Source organism: Quercus suber, unplaced genomic scaffold (assembly GCF_002906115.3).
Source record: "Quercus suber isolate HL8 unplaced genomic scaffold, Cork oak 2.0 scaffold_585, whole genome shotgun sequence".
NCBI classification, from domain to species: domain Eukaryota; kingdom Viridiplantae; phylum Streptophyta; class Magnoliopsida; order Fagales; family Fagaceae; genus Quercus; species Quercus suber.
The window spans coordinates 324,246-346,807 of NW_027070030.1; the positions used below are offsets into that span (position 1 = coordinate 324,246).

At 33.7% G+C, this 22,562-nt stretch overlaps 1 protein-coding gene, 1 long non-coding RNA gene and 1 pseudogene across 2 annotated transcripts; 1 reads left to right on the plus strand and 2 right to left on the minus strand.

Moving 5' to 3' along the window:
• The window catches only part of LOC112004317 (homeobox protein knotted-1-like 1), a 9,223-nt pseudogene extending 6,176 nt beyond the window's left edge, over positions 1-3,047 (minus strand).
• Positions 3,048-10,145: 7,098 nt separating this feature from the next.
• Positions 10,146-11,675, minus strand: LOC136063847 (uncharacterized). Its single transcript, XR_010625497.1, has 3 exons — positions 11,144-11,675; positions 10,993-11,058; positions 10,146-10,918 (listed from the first exon to the last, which is right to left on the minus strand). It is a non-coding gene; the product is annotated as an uncharacterized LOC136063847 (long non-coding RNA).
• A 356-nt stretch (positions 11,676-12,031) lies between these two features.
• On the plus strand, positions 12,032-17,202 carry LOC112004324 (uncharacterized). Its single transcript, XM_065764808.1, has 5 exons — positions 12,032-12,151; positions 14,434-14,482; positions 14,846-14,913; positions 15,070-15,178; positions 16,786-17,202. Exons 2-5 carry the CDS (start codon positions 14,465-14,467, stop codon positions 16,897-16,899), a joined length of 309 nt encoding a protein of 102 aa, XP_065620880.1. The 5' UTR covers positions 12,032-12,151; positions 14,434-14,464; the 3' UTR covers positions 16,900-17,202.
• The last annotated feature ends 5,360 nt before the right edge of the window (positions 17,203-22,562 follow it).

Genomic DNA, 22,562 nt, shown 5'->3' on the forward strand with positions numbered 1-22,562 from the left:
AACCCAAATGAAAAGAAAACAAAACTGTTCTCAAAACTCAATTTATGAAAGAAACTGAAAATATACAGAAGACTGTTTTCAATTTTAGTTTTCAAATTCAATGAAAAAATGCATTTGATTTAATAAATTTGTTTCATTTAATAAGTTAGCATCAGAGTTCAAATTCTATTAACAACATATTTTAGTATTTTCTATTTTTCTTCAATTTTTTTTTAATTTTAACTAACTAAACATGTTTTTATTTCAAAAATACAAGATTTTTTTTTTATATTCTCAAAACAAGTTTTTGAAAATAGAAAATAAAAATTGTTAGCAAACATAACCTAACACTTATGTTCTTTTGTTTTCTCATCTCTTTTGCTTCCTTTTTTTTTTAATTTTTTTTATCATTGTTTTCTTTTTTCTTTTTTTTTTTTTTGGTTCTTTTATTATTATTATTATTTGGCTAAATGAATAATTTGTCAGCAATATCAACATGAAATGCATGAAAGTATTCACTAAAGAAAAAAAAAATCAAATAATATTATATTTCTAGGAAGGAATGAGTCAACTGAAGGTATTAGTATTAAGTGTTTTTTTTTGTGGGGGGGGGGGGGGGTTGGGGTTTGCCACTGGCTTTGTGTGTAAATAATAATAATAAATAAATAAATAAATAAATTTCGTATAAGAGATACTTATAGTTTGTGATGAAATTAACTAATCCAATACAGTTTACTTGTGTACGTGTCTATAGTGTTGCTTATCTGGTAAAGAACTAGATTAGGCAGTTCAAGGAAATTAAAAGACACTAACTTTAACTCCTCAGGAACAGATGTGTAAGGTGAGGAGAGACAATAGATTTACGTTCATTAAGGTTTCTTGTATATCAAAATAATGAATAAAAAGTAATTAAATTTTTTTTTTTGAAAGAAAAGCACTTCAAATTTAATAGTTGAAATTTGTTTTATATATATTATTGGTTTTCATATTTTCTTTTCAACTCATGCATTTGCAAGTCTTTTTAAGTAAATTAAGGTGTGAAGTATTAAATATGGGTAATCCAATAATTCAATGTAGTTTTTTGTTTGTAATGCATTTTGCAGACATATTTTTCTACTAAATAATAAAGTAAATATATTTTGATAGTCACACACACACACACATATATTTATATATATATATTCAATGTGTATGGGACTAATGAAGGATAGGCATGGGAAACTGCATATTATGGACTTGTAGTCTACTAAGAGCTGACTACAACGCATTTATTCCCAGGTCTTGTGTCATTTTCGAAGAAATATTGCTTTAATTTCATCAAAACGAGAATTGAATAAAGCAAATGGTTAAAGATATCATGTTAGGTTTGACTCAAACATGTTTTAGACCATATGAGAACTTTACTCCAATCTACGTCAAGGCATCTAGGTCCATACCTTATAAATTAAAGGCTCACCTCAACGAATTACTGTATGTCGTAGTGTAACTGTGTACGAAAGAGAGAGAGAGAGAGAGAGAGAGAGAGAGAGATTTTGGTTAATAATTATGAGTAACTGGGATTTTACCATGAATTGATCTAGCTCAGATCGATTAGCCATGCCAAAGCTGGCATTGTTTTCTGGTTGCTTCTGTTCTCTGCTATGATTTATGTACAATTCCCCAATGTCACCAACCTGAGGTAAAAAGGACGTAAATAGTGATTTATGTACAATTACCCTATGAACTGAAAATAGTAATTTATACATCATCATGATTTATGAATAGTGAATACTCAAATCCTATATCAAAAATTACAACCCCCCCCCCCCTCCCCAAAAAAAAANCCCCCCCCCCTCCCCAAAAAAAAAAAAAAAAAAAACCCTACACTAAACCAAGGCAATCTGACAATGCTTATTGTTGGGTATTCAAATAAAGTAGAAAAACCTAATTTGACATCCATATTATTATGGATCTCTTCAAAGATAGCAAGGTCAGCCACAAATTGGTTCTTGGCAACATGAACCAAGGAATTCATGTACAATTTATTCCCTTAAACCGTAAAAAGAGAAGTGGTCTTGTCAAGGAAAACAAAGAACATATTTTGAAGGAAACGTAGATTGTAGAGTATCAAAAGTCGGTACCCCTGAATAAAATATAAATTATGAAAAAAATAGTTATATGTCCCCAAATCACTCCCTCCCTCTCTTCTCAATAAAAAAAAAAAAGATAAATAAAGCAATTAATTTTTTTTTTTTTAAAGGAGCAAAGAAAGATCATGAAGTTTCTGGCTGACCCACTACTTCAAAATTTCAAACTTATAGACAGGTTTATTTCAATAGAAATTGTTAGTAGGATCCTCCAGTGCCATTTTCTCATAGAAAAAGCAGAAATCAAATTTGTAATAAACATGAAGGCAGTTTTTTGATATGCACAGAGAGAGAGAGAGAGAGAGGACCTTCAAACAGCCCAAGTGAGCCTCAACCAAGAGGCCATACAAAGGATGGCTAGAGATTCTTTCTCTTGAGGATCTCACGCTCTCCTACCATTACTTCATCATCATCTTCTTCTTCTACTTTCTCTACTTTCTCCCAGCATTTACTCTTGGCCTCCATTTTTCCGACAGACCAAATTAACTTGTATTGTTATATGTTAACCTTACCATATGTGTCATATATAAAAGAGAACAAATGTACGAGCCATGATGTAAGACAGACGCTCTCATTTTGGAAGTGACCAACGGATTGACCCATGCATGCAAATTGTATCAGTCAAAACACTAAATGCGAGGTTGGCATGGCCTTTATTTGCTTCCACTCTTTTCTGTCTTTTTACATACCCGAAAGCAACACTTCAAGGGGTTTCTCGATCAATGGGGAGCTTGTTAGTACAACACCCTCTATTTATTCAGTCCCTTCTTGTTGTCTTTAACTTTCCCATTTTACTAGTCATTCTCTGATCTCTCACTTTCTTTCAGGCAAAAGATCCAAATCCGTAACTGTTTATATGATACCTTTTATTATTTATTTTTCTTTTTCTTTTTTCTTTTTCACATGGTTCAGTAATGTATTATATGTCTTTAGAGTACACATTAATAATCTATTTTTGAAACACATTATAATATATATTTGAAAACATTTATAGTGAATTAAAAAAATTATAAAAAAAAATTGATAATTTTTTAATTTTTTTTTTAAAATTTTTCTAAAATAATTTATGCAGCACACATTAATAAAACTAGCATTAACGAGAGAATGTTTGTACTACTGTTCATTCTCATACAAAAAAGACTCATCAACGCGAAATATGGATAATGTGTACGTGGTCCTCCATCCAATGCTGGATGACTGGCAAAGCATTGGAACATTAGCGAACTGAGTAGTACAGTGATTTTAATATAACAAACATGTTTACATAAGAGTTTGTGCTTGATAGATCTATGTTACTATTGGACTGATTTGTTGTTTAATAACCTTAGATTTGAACCAGTAATAGAAAACAAACGTAGAGAATATAACACTTTATATAGAGTGCCGCCTCCAAAACAAAGATCAAATCCATAACTGGAGAATAGATTATTATAACTCAACCTCTCTAACAAAATCAAATGACTCTTTTTCTTGAGGGTTTTTTTTTCTGAGGTTTGTTACTTAAAAAAGTTGTCAAAATAATAAATTTAAGAATTTAGTATCTTTTTTTTTCCCGGAAAGTGAACAGTAAAATCACATGATTTTACTGTTCATGAGACAAAAAACACTGTTTATGTACTGTTTGACACTGTTCACGCACTAAAAAATATTAAAAATGGGTCCCACGGTACTATTTACACATTTAAAAATTATTTTGCTACAGTATTTTCAGTTTTCAGTTTTCAGTTTTCAGTTTCAGCAACAATAAGTTCAATCCAAACTCACCCTTTATGAGGCCGTTTGGACTCAGCTTTCAGCTGAGTCCACGTTTCGCGTTTTGCTTTTTTTTTTTTTTTTGGAAAGTGAACAGTAAAATTACATGATTTTACTGTATGTGAAACAAAAAAACATTGTTTATATACTGTTTGCACTGTTCACGCACTAAAAAATATTAAAAATGGGTCCCACGGTACTATTTACACATTTAAAAATTATTTTGCTATAGTATTTTCAGTTTTCAGTTTTCAGTTTCAGCAACAATAAGTTCAATCCAAACGGACCCTATATAGAGTGCCGCCTCCAAAACAAAGATCAAATCCATAACTGGAGAATATGATTATTATAACTCAACCTCTCTAACAAAATCAAATGACTCTTTTTCTTGAGGGTTTTATTTTTCTGAGGTTTGTTACTTAAAAAAGTTGTCAAAATAATAAATTTAAGATTTAGTATCAAATGCCATGGGTAAAAATGACTACAAATTTCATATGTCATTTTTTGTGTGCCATTTTTTGTTCCACAAATCATAACTTACTATGTGTATGATTTTTTTCCATTTTCAACTTCAGTTATTTTATAAGGAAAGTAAAATCAATACATAAAATGTTGTTATTGGTGGAATACAGATTGGTACACAAAAAATGATACAAAGAATTTGTATTCCCATTGAATCTCACCACACTCAAGTTGAATCACAGTCAACTCAATATAATTGGAGCTTTACTAAAATAAGTGGGACCTTTATATTTAATTATCAATTAAAATAAATTTTATTTAATATTAACTGAACCATGATTATTTTGATAAGTTTAAAAAGTATTATGGTTCAAGAAAAAAATTTAACAAAAAAAAAAATATTATTCTTTTAGAAAGGAGGTTTGTTTTATCTTTAGATAAGACGATATATTTTAATAAATTTTGATTTTGGTGGTGAGAAAAATAGTACACAACTATTTTTATTTTTGTTTTTTAAAACACTTATTAATTATCATACAATCTTCAAAAAATATGGATACTATAAATTTTACTACTTAAAGCACACAAATTGATGTAAGAATGAATATAATTTGTAATTTTCAACCACCTAATGAATGAATGTTCAAATTGTAATCTCCCCAACACCACTCTACAATTTTGGACATTTTTATAATGAGATGAGACCTTTTAATAAGTTTTATTAATACTAATAACATTTCACACACTACTCTTCAGTATTTCACTCTTTGCTTTATTTATTTATTTTATATTTCCTTGCACTTATTTGCTATCTTACTCGTTGGTTTAGAAGAACAACCTATGCTATACTATATATACTAAAGAGAAAGCATTAAAAACCTATCAACCTACAAGTTGAAAAGCTTGAATGAATGATAAAGAAAAGTCAAGAATAGAAACTCTCTTCATCTTGACGTTGCACATGCCTTCCTTGCTTTCTTCACATCTTGTTTTTCTCACATAAAAATTCTCTAACTAAAGTATCATATTGTGTCTGTACTTTCTAGCCAACCTAAGGACATGCAAAGATGTATCATACTAACACGTACATGCACAAATGTAAAATACTTGATCAAACAATCACTGGCCTATGCAAGTCGATGGTGATGACTCTTAACATTTTATCTTCCCATATGGAAAGATCCTTAAGCCAATTTACATTCCTTTACTAACACACATGCACATATGTTAATACTTGAACAAACAATCACTTGCCTTCAAGGCATGAAGCATACCTCACTTACTAAGCAAGAAGGACTCACCTACTTCAAGCATGAGTCACCATTTATTTGCTTTTTGTTTGACACCTCACCCTCATGGCCAGCCACTCCCACACCAATTTTCTGTACGTAATCTACACTTTTACTCTTACTCTTTCACTCTTTTTCAAGAACAAAGAACAAAAACTATAGATTTGAAGAGGTAAGACACAAAATCTGAATATTTGCATGCTTTCCTTATTTCTTAACTTCATGTTTAATGTTTTGATGTTTGTATGTTTAGATTTTAGGCTAGGGATCGATGTTCGGAAATATTTGATTCACTTGGTTAATAAGTTTTAATGCCATGTTGCTTGAGTACAAAAGGATGTTGATATTCAAGGATCACTTTTGGTTTCTTGACCGACTTGTGGAACTTATTTGTTAATTTTCTAAGATACAAATTATTGGAATATTTTTATATAAATTATTAATGTGGGGCTAGAAAATCGTGTAGCCTTGGCCCACTCCAAACCAGGCCCAAATGGCCCACACCGAGGATGCTAGATGGGTCTGAGGATGAAAGCACGAAGACCAACCTCCGATGAGAATATCCGAGGATGACCATGTCCTCGGGCGTCCGAGACCTCGGAAAAACACGAGGACCACCCCACCAAAGGAATCCTTCATATCCGAGGAAGAGAGAACCCAGTGCCACGCGTCGGCGACAGGAGCGCGACGAAGGAGCAAGACTTAGGTGAGTAGTCACCTCCGCATTGAATGCGCTCACCTAACCCCCATGGCCGCATTAATGGGGATGTAACCCCTTGGCAGGGCAACATCGATCATGGTGAGCCACTTAAGTACGGATAAGACCTCTAATGGGACAGAGGGTCAGAGCGGAGGCCAATGGATGATCAACAGAAGGAAGGAGAAGATAAGAGAAAGAAGCAGGGTATAAGAAGGGGACTTTGGGGGGATGGAAGGGAGTGACAGAGAGGAACTTATGGGTAGTGTTAGTTTCAGGGAGAGGGACCTCCTCGGACGGGTGCCGAGGAGCCACCTTCAGCTGTAAACTGGGCTCACTCCCCTTCAATGAAAAAGAAGTGATTTGTATTCCGTTACTAGTCTGTTAGGGCCTAAACCTTCGGTCAACTCTCTAAAAATGTATTGTTGGGGAACTTTTCTAAAACGGAGTCCCTACAATTGGCGCCGTCTGTGGGAAGGATTAGTGCCCTAGCAGGCACAACGGGCGATCGTTCCTAAGTAGTCATTCTACGGAAAGTTGGCGGCGACGCATCAAAAAAAAAAAAAAAAAGCAAACATTGCAGAAAAGTAAAAGATTCAAAGTAGAAGATTCAACAGAAAAGAAAGGAAACTTGATATTATTTTATTAAACAGAAAAGTACAAAATTCAAACAGAGGCTCAGACAGGCGTGTTTTACAACTATCTTTACAAGCTAATTCTACAAACAGAGGCCTAGGTGGATCTGTTCTANTTTTTTTTTTTTTTTTTTTTTTTTTTTTTTTTTTTTTTTTTTTTTTTTTTTTTTTTTTTTTTTTTTTTTTTTTTTTTTTGTTAAGAAAACAGTAATACTTATTAGAACACACGAACATGAAAGTAGTATATAAAGTTTTTTAAACAAGCTTATAATATATTATATAAGCATAGTACTACTACAAAATGACCTAAGTTTTGTAGTAGTAGTATGAGGCTATAAGGACTGAAACTCTAACACACAAAACCAATGTAGGATAAATATCCCTATTTTTTTTTCTTTTGAGGAAACAATAATACTTAATTGGCGTAAATACACTTTTAGTCTCTACATTTTACATCTTTTCCATTTTGGTCTCAACATTTTATTTCACTACTTTTAGTCCCTATATCAATTAATGCGTTCCTTTTTGGTCCTTACTATTACTCACTTAACAGAAATTACTGATGTGGCAAATTGAGTACATTGTTGGCACATTAAATGTTGACGTGGCCAATAAAATAATATTAAAAATGCCACGTCAGCATAAAATAATGATTAAAAAAGACACATAAGTATCCACATCAACTTTTGATTTTGAAAATTTATTTATTTATTTTAACAAAATAAAAAATGAATAAAACAAAATTAGAACCTAAAATACACATGAATTTAGATTTGGTCTTATCTTAAACATGAACAAGAAAGAACACAAAACCAAAATATTCAATCACATGAACACAAACTCAGAAAAAACTTCAACCCAAAACTTCCTTATTAAATACCGATTCCCCCAACCCTCCTAAAACGTTCTCCAAGCTTCCTTTCTCTTCCAAAACTCAAAGCTTCCTCTCTCACTTCCAAAAAGCAGAGATCTCTCTCTTCCAAAGCACGTTCATGGCCAAAAGCTTCGAGCTCTATCTCCTTGCTCACCTATTCTCTTTATCTCTTGATTTTGCTCAAACCCAAACCCAAATGCCTCAAGCTCCTCGCTTAGATCGATGCTTTGCTCTCTCTTTCTCTCTCTCTCTCTCTCTCTCTCTAGCTCAGATCAATGTCTTTCTCTCTCAGTGGGTCTCTCTGTCTCAGACTAGTGTCTCTCCTCCCCGATTCCCCTTTCTGCTCGCCCTTCCTTGTTTCCTCCCCTTTCCACAACCTTCCATAGTTTTGATCTGGGTTTAGAGAGAGGCTGAGATCGGTGTGGTGGTAATTGTGAAATAAAAATTGGTAGTGGTGGTCGATGGTTGTGAAGCAGTGGTCGGTTGGGTCTGATGGTGGGTCGAAGGGTGGGTTTGTTGATCGTTGATTGCTAGGTTTGAGATGTTTCCGCGTTCTTGTTGGAGATCAGTTTGTATTTGTGTTTGGTTGACAAGAAAGGGTAAGAAAATCCTAGAAAATCTTGGAAAATCTGAGTTTACGTTCTTATGTTTAATCTGGGTTTGTGTTCTTATTTTAATTTTAATTTTGCTCTGTGTTGGTATGGTTAAGCTAGGTTTGTGTTGATATATGTGAATTGATTTTGTTTTGGATAATTTGGTTTATGTATTGTAAGGACTTAATTTGGAAAGGCCCTCGTAAATCAAAAGGAAAATCATTCCATAAGCCTAAATAATACATTTTTAGAGAGTGGGTTCAAGAACTAGGCCATAACAAACGGACAATGCCCAAAACAGGACTCACACTCGTTGAAGGCCGGCAAGCCAAAGTTACTCCTCAAGGTCTCTCTTCGGCACCGATCCGAGGATCCTGACAGAGGTCCCCCCATTAACTATTCTGTTGGTTCCCCTTATATAGTCATTTTCTCACCATCTCTTTCTTCCACCTGTTAATCATCCATGCGCTTCCCTTTTGACCGTCCGTCCCATCAGCTGCATTATCATTAATCATGTGATTTGTAGTGGCCAAGGTTGCCCTGTCCAGAGTCACATCTTCATTAGTGCGGTCAGAGGGTTAGGTGAGCGCATTTATTGTGGAGGTGACAACCTGCCCTGGGCTTGTTCCCCCACTTGGTGTTGTCCTCGGTCCACCGAGGACAGGGTCATCCTCGGCGGGGGTCCTTAGCTCAGGCCTTTGTACAACGTCCTCGGGCAATTCTGCATACTCGGCATAGGCCTTGGGCCGGATGTAAAATGGGCCGAGGCTACCAGACTTTCAGGCCCCACATGTATATATACATAAATGGATTGATTTTGTTTGTACAATATTCATTTATGATTTTTATGGATTTGATTTTCTTGTGTTCTTATGTTTAATTTTCTGGGTTTGTGCTTTTCTGTCTTTTTGATGAAGATGATAGCAGATCTAAATTCATGTATTTTAGGTTCTAATTTTGTTTTGTTTTGTTTTGTTTTTTTTTTCATTTTTTAGTGTTCTTATGTTTGATTTTCTGGATTTGTATGATTTTTTTTGGGTTTGTGTTCTTCTGTCTTTTTGATGAAGATGATGGCAGATCTAAATTCATGTATTTTAGGTTCTAATTTTTTTTTTTCATTTTTTAGTGTTCTTATGTTTGATTTTTTGGGTTTGTATGATTTTTTTTTGGGTTTGTGCTCTTCTGTCTTTCTGATGAAGATGATGGTAGATCTAAATTCATGTATTTTAGGTTCTAATTTTTTTTTTCATTTTTTTTGTTAAAATAAATAAATAAATTTTCAAAATCAAAAGTCAACGTGGATGCTTATGTGATTTTTTAATCATTATTTTATGCTGATGTGGCATTTTTAATATTATTTTATTGACTACGTCAGCATTTAATGTGCCAATAATGCACTCTATTTGTCACATCAGCAATTTTTATTAAGCGAGTAATGATAAAGATTAAAATAAAACGCGTTAATTGATTTATGGACTAAAAATAATAAAATAAAAATATAAAGACAAAAAAAAAAAATACAATATGTAAAGACTAAATGTGCACTAACGTCTTATCTTTTCAAAAAAAAGAAAAAAAAGTGCATTTACAATTACTTAATTGGTGGAGCATGAAGTGGAGTACAATTGATGAGACAGAAGATTTGGACTCTTTTGATGGGACTCTTGCTAGCTAGCTAAAGTTTTGATTTAGGCTTTTTTTTTTTTTTTTGGGAGGAAAAACAAAATCTAGTTCTAGGGAGGGAGAAGTGAACTGAACATGTGACACCAATTAATGTAAAATATTTTAGTAAATGAGGTTGTTAACATTTTGTAGAATTTTTATTTAATGTTGTGGTCACTATTGTAACTGTCTAGGTATAGAGACCAACATTTTATAGTGTAAACATGGAAAGATGAATTCCAACAAGGACAATAACTATAGAAGTTTATCGTTACCGCTTACACATTTCAACCATTTATTGATTATCCAAACTTGTCTAGATAAGAAGGGTTTAACTTTGGAATAAATGTCCATTCTAAAATGTCTTATGAGCACGAATCAAAGAACATAAAATTCTAAAGATAGTGCACAGCCTCTTAAAACAAATGAAGGCATGACATGACTCAAAGCATCATTAACTGAACACGATGCCCAAAAAAAATTCTTGAACTAATTAAGTCTTGTAAACCAGTTCAGCACATTCTTCTTTTCTTTTTTATATCAGAAGCATGGTGTATCCAAAAGCACAACAACAGGTGGGACGTGTATGCATAATCATGAGTAGTGAACTTACACATACAACTTTAAATTATCTTTGATGGGTCATTCCAAATGACATCTTTATTAGAATTGACGCAAACCCCTCAGGATCATTCGCCATACAACATTCACTTGTATCATTCTCAAAATCGAATCCCGAACTAACTGAATTTACAAATTTATCCAAATTTAAATGAAAAGAGTTAAAAGAAAAAGCAAAGACTAACCAATAGGAAGTCCTAGTAAGCCTCGTCCCACAGCTTTCAAGTACTGTAATTAAAAGACAATAAATTAGAAAGGAAAAAAAAAATCACAAGTAAATTAGTCAAGAATTTGGAATTTACCGAGCAATGTTTGCGATTGTTTCGGAGGCGACCGTAGAGAAGAAGTACAATTGGGCAGTGAATGACCTAAAAGAAAGAATAAAAATTAGGAAAAGAAACTAAAAATAAATAAAGAAAAAAAAGAAAAAAGAAAAAAAGAGGGGGGTTTTACCGAGATGAGAGAAAGAGTGAGAGAAGGGTGAGAGAGAAGGGTGATGGAGTAAAGATTGTGGGCTATGAAGAGGGTTACGGGTAGGGGTAGGACCAACCCTAACATCAATTGGACACAAACTACTTCTGCATCTGCTGAGACTTTTGCCTTAGTTCTCATGCTTACAAATTAACGAACCACACAATTTGTATCTGCTGAAAGCATAGATCAGAGCTGTTCTGTTCACTTCTTCCCTCCCTCTCCCCCGGTTGCTTTGTGTTTCAATTTCGGGAGCGGCTCCTCTCCTGTTTCAAAGTCTCCAGTTCTCTCCTGTTTTTTATTTTTCAGATTAAAGACAAGTGGAAACTAAACAATCTAAGGGTCTAAACAATTTCATAGCATTATTTTTCTCTCTTTCTCTCTTCCTCTGTCTCTCTCACTGAGTCACCAAGTTACTGTGCAAACGAAGAAGAAGAAGGACAAGGTAAATTCCTTGGCTCTAGCAAGTGTGGACAGAATCTTTGGAATTTCTGCAAATTTTGCTCTAAATCGCCCACTTAAAAAAAAAAAAAAAAAAAAAAAAAAAGTTCACTACACCAGACCATCTAATAATCACGACACCTAGATGAAGATTTTGTACCTATTTTCTATTGCCCACTCGACTGGGCTGGTGCATCCTCACCAGGGGATACCCCTGCATTAAACTTGTCTGTGGTTGGTTTATTGTTTAGCATAGGTAGAGCACTTGAGTTGCCCAGCTAGGGAACTGTATATGATGACATTACTTGAAGTTATTTGATCCAAAACATAATAATTGTTGTATGTACTTCATCTTATTATTCAATTTGAACTGTTAGCCTATTCTTAATATTTTTCCTTCATTTTTTTTCATTAAGTAATTTCTTTTCTTGTTGTCTAATTTGTATGTGTCGAGGAAAAAAGGAAATATTATGTTTTGTGTTTCTACTTTGTAGGGGCTCTAGTAAATGCTTTGGGAGCTATCGCATTGGGCGCACCAGTTGGCACTCAGTATGTTCAATGCTTTGTTTTTATTACTCTTTTTATCCCAAATTGTTGGTCAGATTTAGAAAATTCATCTTTTTAAGGGAATATCATTTAATATCTTGTCTCTTGAATTGAATGATAGAAGTTTCCAAAACTACCCTTAAACAATTTTATCAAACATTTGAACTCATATAACAAATTTCTTCTTTCCCAAAATTGGCACCAAGTATTTGGAGTAATATTTTCAGAAGCCAACTCCATGTTCAAACGTATGGTTCAAAACAAGTTTCAAATACAAGAAAACCCATTGGCGCCAAGCAATAGTTTAATGAAAAGATTGCCTTTATTATATTGCCTATAAATTTTAGAACTTCCATATTCCAAATCTTAAGAGAACACAACCTCTTCTACTATCTTTTTATCATGGGATTTCCTTATCTATGTTAGCCTCTCAATTCTTATCGATCCAAACAAAGATAAATGACATGCTGGGAACAAACCTTTGGCAACCCAAATCAAAAATAAATTTTACCAATGCAGAACAGCAAGCTCAAGTAAATTGAGAATGGAAAGTTGAGAAGATGGTTCATAACATAACTTATCTTGACAGTAGATTGTCTGGCAAGCCCAAAACAATTAGAATAATTTGGTAATGCAGAAAAGCCTCTCAACATGAGAAATTTGTTGCTGGCGAAGACGAGAATGACGTGTACCATGGCCAGTTCAAATATTGGATGAGGATAGTGTGCGTGTGTTGTAAAATTCTTTCTGATAGTTTTCTAAATATTGTAATAAAAAAAAAAAGTTTCATCTAAAGTGCCTACATTAATGCCCTCTTTTTATTTTTATTTTTGATGTGCCTTTTGTTTTTGTTCGTTTGTTTCTTTTTTCTTTAAGTTAATAAGTTAGTAGTGGCTTTTGTCTCTCAAAAGAGGACTAAAATTTTTGGAAATCCCAAAATGGAGTGGAGGACCTACAATTTGGGATGGAGGGAGTTGTATAATATTGAATTAGAACTTACAGTTGAGGTTGGATGGAAATATTTATAGGGCTATGCATCCTGCTGGAATATTTTTTGGACTATTTTTCTCTTCTTCTAATCTTCTCTTGAAAAAGGATGTAAGAACCATAGTGGCGGATAGATTTAGCTGGGTATTCTGAACTTCAAAGATAGGTTGTGATTGTTCAACCTCAAGTGTAAATTATGTTTTCAGAATTATGGAGACTGAAACATATGTAAATGCTCCCAGAGCTTAGCACCTATAATTAGTGAATATACTATCTCTGTGCTAGAGGTGTGATACACACCAATTTATGCCACCTAAACAACTGAAAGCCAACCCAGTAATTACAGTTCACATGGCCACACTAAACCAAATAGATCTTACCTTCTATATGCAACCAAACAATCTCAAATCTCCCACACTAGTATATCCAGCCATGCCTTGCCTGGCTGTAGAGAAGCTCGAAGGAAGATCTGACATTGTGATATATTTATAAATATTAATCAACTCTGATGCTCTCTCTCTTTGGGAAATCTTAGATTAGAGTTTTTAGCTTGGAAATATTCTCTTGGACAAGCTTGAGCATCTTTCTGACCTAATCTGATCAAATGGGGTTTCTTATTTTTTTTTTTTTAATTTTTTTTTTTTTGGAAAAAAAAATTATAAACCTGTAGGAAAGAGTTGTAGATTGAGTGGTTTAATAAACTTGACCCTAGAATCTACTTATTAAAAAAAAAAAAAAATACTTGACCCCTAGAATCAACAGTGAACATTTACGAGGAAAGAAGAAAGACTCCTTGTGCAGCTTACCGCATTCTTGGAAACAAGTGGATTCTTGTAGCACTTTCTTACTGTTTGAAACTACCAACGTACCTGTTTTAAAAACTCTGCTTCAGTCCCAATCAAACTGATAATGCTGCATGGTACTTACCTGAGTCTGGTGGCTGGATTTGACTATTGGCTGCAGAGTATGGTGACTGGATTTGACTGGTTTGGGAAGTTTGGGATTGTTTGGTTACCAAAGAAGGTAAAATCTATTTGGTTTAGTGTGAATTGTAATTCCTAAGTTGGCTGTCGGTTGTTTAGGTGGCATTTGTAAATGATGTCTATCATTTTTATTGGGCCACCTCTTGCACATTGTAGGGATTGCATATTCACCAATTGCAGGTGCTGTGCTTCCAAATGATCCTTATATTTAAAACATCTCCCATTTGATAACATATGGACTCTCCTGTTAATTTTTGTTGTAGATTAAAATAGTGCAAGCATGTGTTGATTTTGTACCACACTTGTTGGACGCAGGTACTTTTCACAGACTCTTAACTGGTCCCTTATGATGTCATTGTTCACAGTAAGTATTAATACATCATAAGCTCCCCTGCTTTACAGTATTGACCTTTCAAACTTTCAGAGCATTTGGGTTTGAATTCCTTCACTTCTTATTAAACTAAAATATATCTGTTATATCTTATTCAATAATGTCTGATAATCATCCTCTTCTTAAGGTAAATGACTTCATTGGTATTAGACCATTTACATGTATGATTATGGAATCTTTTTTTTTTTTTTTTTACTTTAATTTTTATAGTTAATTATTCTTTTGCGGTTTTGCCCAATGTGCCACTTCGCCGTTCTAGTTCTTCCCAAACGTAAGTTTTACCGTTTTGTTCATGTTATGCCTCTTACACGTTAATTGTCTTTTGGGTTTTGGCAGATTGTGCCTGCAGCTACTGTGTTTGGGTCATCATGGAAAGATTGGCAACGTATATTTGCACATACTAAGTAAGTTTCCAATTACTACTTGGTTTCTTGCTGTGTAGTTTAGCCAATGGGGCTTATGTTTTAGTTATTATTTCTAACTGGTGTACATATTTGCACACTGTGTCATTTTTCAGATATTTATGTGCTTATATGATAAAATTCGTATTTCACTTGTAGGCCAATGGGATCTGTTGATATTATAATTTGCCTTCCAGCTCATGGAGCTGTTATTGGAGCTTGGTTTGGGGCTTGGCCTATGCCACTTGATTGGGAAAGGCCATGGCAGGTATTGCATTCACCCTTTTTGTTCCTTATGGACTACTTTTAAAAGATATTTTCTTTTCTGTTTCTATTAGGGGTAAAAGGTTTTCTTTTTTCCTGTTCTTTTTTTTTTCTTTTTCGCTGCTTGTTTTATTAGTTTCTTCTGTTGTTTCCATTTGTAAATATTTGTTGTGGAAAATCCTTTTTATTTGTTTACTTCTTCTTCTTCTTCTTTTATTTTTTTTTGTTCTCCCACTTAACTATTTAGGCAAGTTTGTTCTACATTCATCTTAGCAGTTTGCACTTTATCCATTGAGTATATGTTCTTGCATTTGTCTTTATTTCAATTTTTTATGAATTCGAGATAGCATGCTGGGAATTCTCCTTGTTCCAATTGTCCAGTTTGCATGAGGGCTGTTAGCCTGACAGTATGGTCTGGCAAGATTTGTTTCTTCACCTGTTCCTGGAAGTAGACTTTATATCTTTATTGTCTGATCATTCAAATGCCTAATTCTGATCTAGCTTGTCCTAAATCTTTTTTAAAGTAGCATCTTTGTCAGAAAAAGTTCTATGTTGTGTAAGGACATTAGGTATTGTGCTATACCAGGGATGCATGAAAAATGCTTTAACAGTGTTTGGGATCCCAATTGTTTTAACAGTGTTTGCCTACGGATTGTTGTGTCCAATTCTAACCTTACAGGTAACACAATTGGCTAGGACCATGCCTCATGAAGCAAAGGTCTCTAGTTTGAATCTCTCCATTCCCATCTCCTTGGTGCTGAAACTAATCAAAAAAATTTGTTTGATTTATCTACATGATTAGTGGTTTTTGGTTCTCTGGTGGATATGAAGAGTGCTACCCTTGTTGTCTGATCTATGTTTATCTTTATTTTGCTACTGTTGTTTGCTTGTACATCTTAATAATAAAGCGATCTTCTGATTGAGGAGAGGAACTGATGACAAGTTTCCTTTATTGAAAAAATGACTCTTTAAGGATATAGGCTGCTGTCATTGCATCACCTTTGTGTTAAACTCATGATTTTCTTTTTTTTATATCCCCCCCTTCTCCAAAGATCAAAATTATAATAACGAGAAATTTTAGAAATATGTATTAAACATTTAACCTCACACCCCCCCCCCCCCAACAACCCCCCTCCCCCACTAATTTCCTAAAATATCATTCATCCATTTTGAATTAGTTGATTGGATTTTGCCACATAATCAACATTTAAAGAAACATTGATTATAATCATTTTGGTATCTATCATTGGTGATGTGGTAAAATTCAATCCCTCAAAATGTATAGGATTTTGAGAATACTATGGTCAAGTTAATATAAGAACTCTTGAGAATCCTAATACCATATGTGGAATTAGGTTGAGATACTTCTGAACTTGCTTTTTTTTTTTTTTTTTTTGTTGTTGTGGTAAGAAACTTTTTAAGTCTTGGTATGTAACATTAAGCAGTAACCAGTTACACTATTGATGTTGTTTCTTTCCTTCATATCATTCATGATTCACCTCAATTGATGATTTTTTTTTTAGATGTTTGCTCTAGTTGCCTGTTCTCAAACCACCATTTTTTGTGCTGTATATGATCTTACTGATGCCTGAAATATTTTTCCTTATGTAGGAATGGCCAATTTGTGTGAGTTATGGAGCAATGGCTGGGTACCTGGTTGCCATGGTCGCATCATTTGGCTGTGTTGCTGTGCGTGCTAGATTGCAACATGTCAAACGAGAATAAAATGCAACTTCCAATCATTATGAACTTAAAGAGATACACGATTTTTTTTCCCGTTCGGCTTTCGATTTTTCACTTTTTGGGTAGGAGTTACATCTGGTTGTACACATCTTTATTTATTTATTTTTTAGGATAAAAGATAAATTGTACAAAGACCATTTGGATTTTCAGACTGTTGCACTAAGACCAGTTCCTTGATTTTTTTTTTTTTGTGTAAAATAGGAAGTTTATGATTGGTGACAAGAGTTTTATTGTAAAATAGGAAGATTATAATGATGGCACAAGGACTCTTTTAAGAAACTCAAATCCTGCATACATTAATTCAGTAGTGCACCTCTAGAAAATTCAAGCCGCATCATAACAATCTCTATCTTAGATTGTATTTGATTAAGCCTCACAAACGATACTCCATTGTATCATAGACTGTAGGTATTGGTTAAGCCCAAGTAGTGCTTGAACAATTGAACTTATTCCTCTTAATTGGTTTTATCAACATGTCAAAGGCATTCTTGTTAGTGTGGATCTTTGAAAAAGAAATATCTCTTAAAGAAATCCATTCTCTAATCTTATGATACAACACACCAGTTTGCTTTGTTCTTGTGTGATATACTTGATTCTTTGCCAAATTATTTTAACTGTCATAATGTTACATCATACTGTCTTACTTTAAAGCAAGTTTATTAACTAGTCCTTTAAGCCAATCTACATTTTGCATGATAGACTTTCAAGTTTCAACAAATCATGCCAATAGGAAACTTAAACATATAGTTTATCATGGAACTCTTAAAATTAAGATTCTTTACATAATTGGCATTCACATATCTATACGAGCTCTCCCGTCAAATAGAATACTATAGTCACGGGTATCTATATGATATCTAAAAATCCAATTTACTGCATTCCAATAGTTTTTTTAGAGCTGCCATATATGCCTACTGATTGTATTGATTGCATGAGAGATTTCATGCGCAATGCACACCATGAAGTATGGAGACACCCAACTACATCAGCATATGGCACTTTAGATATGTACTCTTAACTTCTCATCTGAACTTAGGTATAACTACGAGGATAATTTGAAATGCATAGCAAGTGACGTGCTAATAGGTTTGGCTTCAAGAATTCTAAACCTCTCCAATACCTTCTTAAGATACCCTTTCTTGGACAAACACAATTTACTAGCTCTTCTATCATGGTGAATTTCTATTCCAAGGATTTTCTTGGCATCTCCAAGATCCTTCATTTCAAATTCATTACTTAAGAAAGACTTCAACTTTATAATTTCTTGCTTACTCTTTGCAATGAATATCATATAATCAATATATAAAGCAAGAAAGATACATGAATTGCCAACCATTACTTTATAATAAACACAACAATCATACTTACAACACAAGTACCCATGTGTCACCTTTAATATACCATTGCATTGGATATTTTACTTAAATCATACAATGAATTTTTTTACAAAAAAACATATTCTTCCTTTCCAAGTCCTTTTAAGCCTTCTCCTTGTTGCATATAGATTTTCCCTTTTGAGTTTTCAGGGAGGCATGTTGTCTTCCCATCGAGTTGCTCTAACCCCATGACATGCATTGCCACGGACAACTGAATTACTCGAAATGAGGTTTGCTTTACAATCAATGAAAATATCAAAATGTAATAAATCCCGCTTCACTATGAGTAACCCTTAATAACTAACCATGCCTGGTATTTTTTACTTTTCTTTTCTGACAATGCATCATTTTTACAATATACCCATTTACAACCAATAACATTCTTTTCACTGGGCTTTTTTTTTACCAATTCCCAAGTCTAATTTTTTCCATGCGATTTCATCTCTTATAAAATGAATCAAAGCCATTTATGATTATCCTTATTGTTTATTGCACTTTTGTTTGATAATGGATCTCCATGGGGCACAAATTAACTAAAAATACTTGCGGCTGTAGATATGATTGTCATTGAAAGAGTTGTTGCTTGTCTTCAAGAGTGACGGAATAACCTCCGTGAATATAGGAAAGCGCAAGCAAAAAACAAGACTGGAGCATTTTGTTGACTAGCTCTAAGCAAAATTCTTGACAACCCAAAAGATCAAACAAAAAATGTATGGAAAATCAAACCAAGCTTCTCAAAAAATGCCAATGGAGCTCCTAAACAAGAAGTTTCAGTAGCAAAAGCCACCTTAAATTGCCCGGCTGAGAACGCAGTTACCCAGAACAAAAACCTCTTAAAAGTTTTTAGCTTTGGAATCAGTTATACACAAGCTCAGGGTTAGAATTGAAGACACCCCACCTCCACACCATGCTACAATTGGCAACCTCATTCTCGACGCAAGAAATAGTCTTTTACTTACTAGCATCCAAAGAAGCTGAAAAAAGAGATCTAGAGAACCAGTTGAGGTCTCTAGATCAACAAAACATGACAGGTGAGTTTTTCATAGTTTGTGATCCAAGAATGGAGGAGCAGCTTTAGAAGCTCTTCTCTGGAAATTTTTTTAGGAACATAGGTGTAAATTGTTATCTCTAGGAAATCAACAGAGATGAGGACGACGATAGGCATCACTCTAGGATCATTAGAATCATACCCCTATTTCACGATCCAAACATCTGAATCCTAATCATTTGCTTCATCATCCCTAAAAAAAAAAAAAAAAAAAAAAAAAATTTCTCTCTTAGAAGAATATACATTGCGAAATAGGAGCATTCAATCCTAAAAAAAAAAAAAAAAAAAAAAAAAATTTCTCTCTTAGAAGAATATACATTGCGAAATAGGAGCATTCAATCCTTCAAAACATACCTAGAAGTATCCTTTAGAAACCATGGGTTGGTTTTCCTTGGTACATTTATTCCTCTAGACTATCCTTTTCTATCACTTTTGAAAATAGTTATCTTCATCAATTTCCGAATGAAGACCTTTGTTTTTTATGGTATTTTTTTTAAGCCGATGCCATTGGGATAGAATTTGAAGTCTGTCACCTCCGAGCCTACTTCAACCTTTGTCGAATCAATTATCCCTGGCATCCCAATCCTCACAATCCTAACTTTCTCAAAGTCCTTGAATGGTTCCATCTCCTTAATGTTTGGAAGACATTATAACCATTTCTCATGCCCTATATCTGGTAGTCACATTTCAAAGGAATTGTCATTCTTACAAGACCTACTCCCTACTACTTAGAGCATTAGTGTTGTGTAGGCATTGTAGTAGATATATTATTTTATTGTGTTGAATGCTAAAATAAAACCACTAATGTTAGGTGTTTTGTAAAGTGAGGTGATAAAATAAATAAAGTAGTTTTTTGTGGTGCCAAACTGCTAATTTTTTGGCACCACAATGCCTAGTGCAAAGCTATATGTATATTTGTGGTGTTTTGTGAACTTGTTTCTCTCTACCTATAGCAATTAAGGTTGTTCTTGTTGCTGCTACTATATGTCGTTCTCCTTATCACTCTTTTCAATACGTGAACTATTCCTGCCAAACTTCACCTCAATTATTAGTATCTCATTTGGGTTAATTATCATCATGTATCTCTACTTCATTTTGTTTTAACATAAATCATTCATCAAATATGAGGTCTCTGTGAGTCACATTATTATTTTTTTTTTTATTGAGATCGAATCTCAAAGATTATAGCCTTTAACACCTTTATCAAAACCAATATATTGTTAGGGACCTAGTTTAGGGTTTGGGTTCTTTGATCATTCAAGCTATTTGAGAATTTCCTAGGTTTAGGATCCTCTAGGATTTGGTAAACCTTAGAAGGGAGTGATTTTAACGATTCAAATGATTTCTTAGGTGGAATGTGTTTAGTCTAGGGTTTATGTGGGAGAGGACTCTAGTGGTTCTAGTGGATAATGGTTTTCATGAGATTGTTGATGATTTGTATGAATATGATTACTTTATGAGATGGCCAGCGTCCAAGAATGATACTACTTCAATGAAATCTTTATGTGATACCCTAAATTGGATTGCTTGAGTGTGTGTTCTTTGAGCATGAGTTAAGTCCCACATTGGGTGTTCACTGGGCAGATCTTGAGTTTATAATAGATTGCAAGGAGCCTCAATCGCAACTTGACTAGTCCTTTTGGGATGCAACATGCAAGTATAAATGTGATTAGTGCTTTCTTTGGGTCATTAAACACGTGTTACAACTCTAATTCAAACCTTAAATTTATTGCTAGATGCTTCACTCTAATACAAACCTTAAATTTATTGCTAGTTGCTTCACACGTGTAAGAGGGTCTTGGACTTGGGTTGGGATGAGTTGAAAATTTGAAATGCATTTTGGATAAGGCATAGAGTGTTACTTGGTGACATCCAAGTGCCGATTGGGGTCCGCTATTTCTCGATTGGCACTTGGGCTAGTTGCCTTGTTTTTTCTAATCCATTTAGGTTGTTGCTACCTAGTCACCAACTGGATTCACTAAACCCACTATTGAATTGATTCCTTGGTCACCAACTCACCAAGCCTAGCCCCCCAATCTCTGCATTTTTGCTGACCCTCCTCTAAAACTCGCAAAACCTTCCCCTACCCCGTCTTCTTTATTATAGGCAATCATCCTTCTTTGAAAATTGTAGACTCCCCCATCCCTTAAAAAATTGTGACCCTCCTCTGAAAATCATGACACCCCTTTTTATTGATAATGTTGTGGTATTTTATTTTTGGTTGGATTTAATTTCAAATAGGCGAGAAATGATTTATCTAATTGATAACCTTTATGAATATGAAATAGGCAAGAAATTTTGGTTAGATTTTATATGAAATAGGTGATATATGTTTGATTTTGTTGTTATTTGGGTTTTAATTTTGGTTTGTTATGATATTGATGTCCTTTTTTTTTTTTTTTATTTAGTGATTTTGTGTGCAAGCCAAATACCCAAAAAAAAAAAAAAAAAAAAAAATTTCAATGCATTTTTAGGAATGCAACCAAACACCAAAACAAGTAGTTTTCCATGAAGTTTTAAATTGAAAGTATTCTCTAATAGAAAATATTTTTCAACCAAAAAAAAAACAAAATGACAAAACAAATGGAATCTTAACATTAAGATTGCGACATCTAAGGATGATCATGTTCAAGAACATGGATAGATTATAGATTGATTTTTCTGTTTGTAATAAATTTTTTGAGAGTTCAAGTTTGGAAATCAGTATTTTTAATAAATTGGGGGTAAGGCTGCCTACCATGACCTCTCTTGAAACCCGCATAAATGAGAGCTTAGTGCACTAAGTGCAATATTTTTTTAATAAATTTCTTCTGAAAAACTAAGAAGGCCCAAAAGAGTATATAGTCAATGAGAAGTCTAGAGGCATCGAAAATTTCACTAGATATTTCACACCATCTCTTGCTTCTGATTTTGGTGGAACTTGGTGAGGTGAATGCTTTGAGAGTGAAAGTTTAAGTGTAATTTTTGGTGTTTGTAGCAAGACTCTATGATTAATGTAGGTGAATTATAATTGATATGACATCATGCGATGGAAACAGAGAGCATTAATCTCACAATTTTTAATTTGAAAGAGCTTTTTAATTGGTCTTCAAAAAAACATACAGGGATATTTATAGCAACAACCTTAGGTACACACCCAACTTCACTTTATACTAATTTGTTAACTTGTAATGAAAATAACATCACTTTTACATGAGCCACTATAACTTAGTAATGCACCA

Bases quoted from the DNA above. Each gene is read 5' to 3' on its own strand.
- LOC112004324 (XM_065764808.1), top strand. The intron at 14,914-15,069 runs GTAAGTTTCCAA...TTTCACTTGTAG, and splicing joins CGTATATTTGCACATACTAA to GCCAATGGGATCTGTTGATA. The intron at 15,179-16,785 runs GTATTGCATTCA...TTCCTTATGTAG, and splicing joins ATTGGGAAAGGCCATGGCAG to GAATGGCCAATTTGTGTGAG.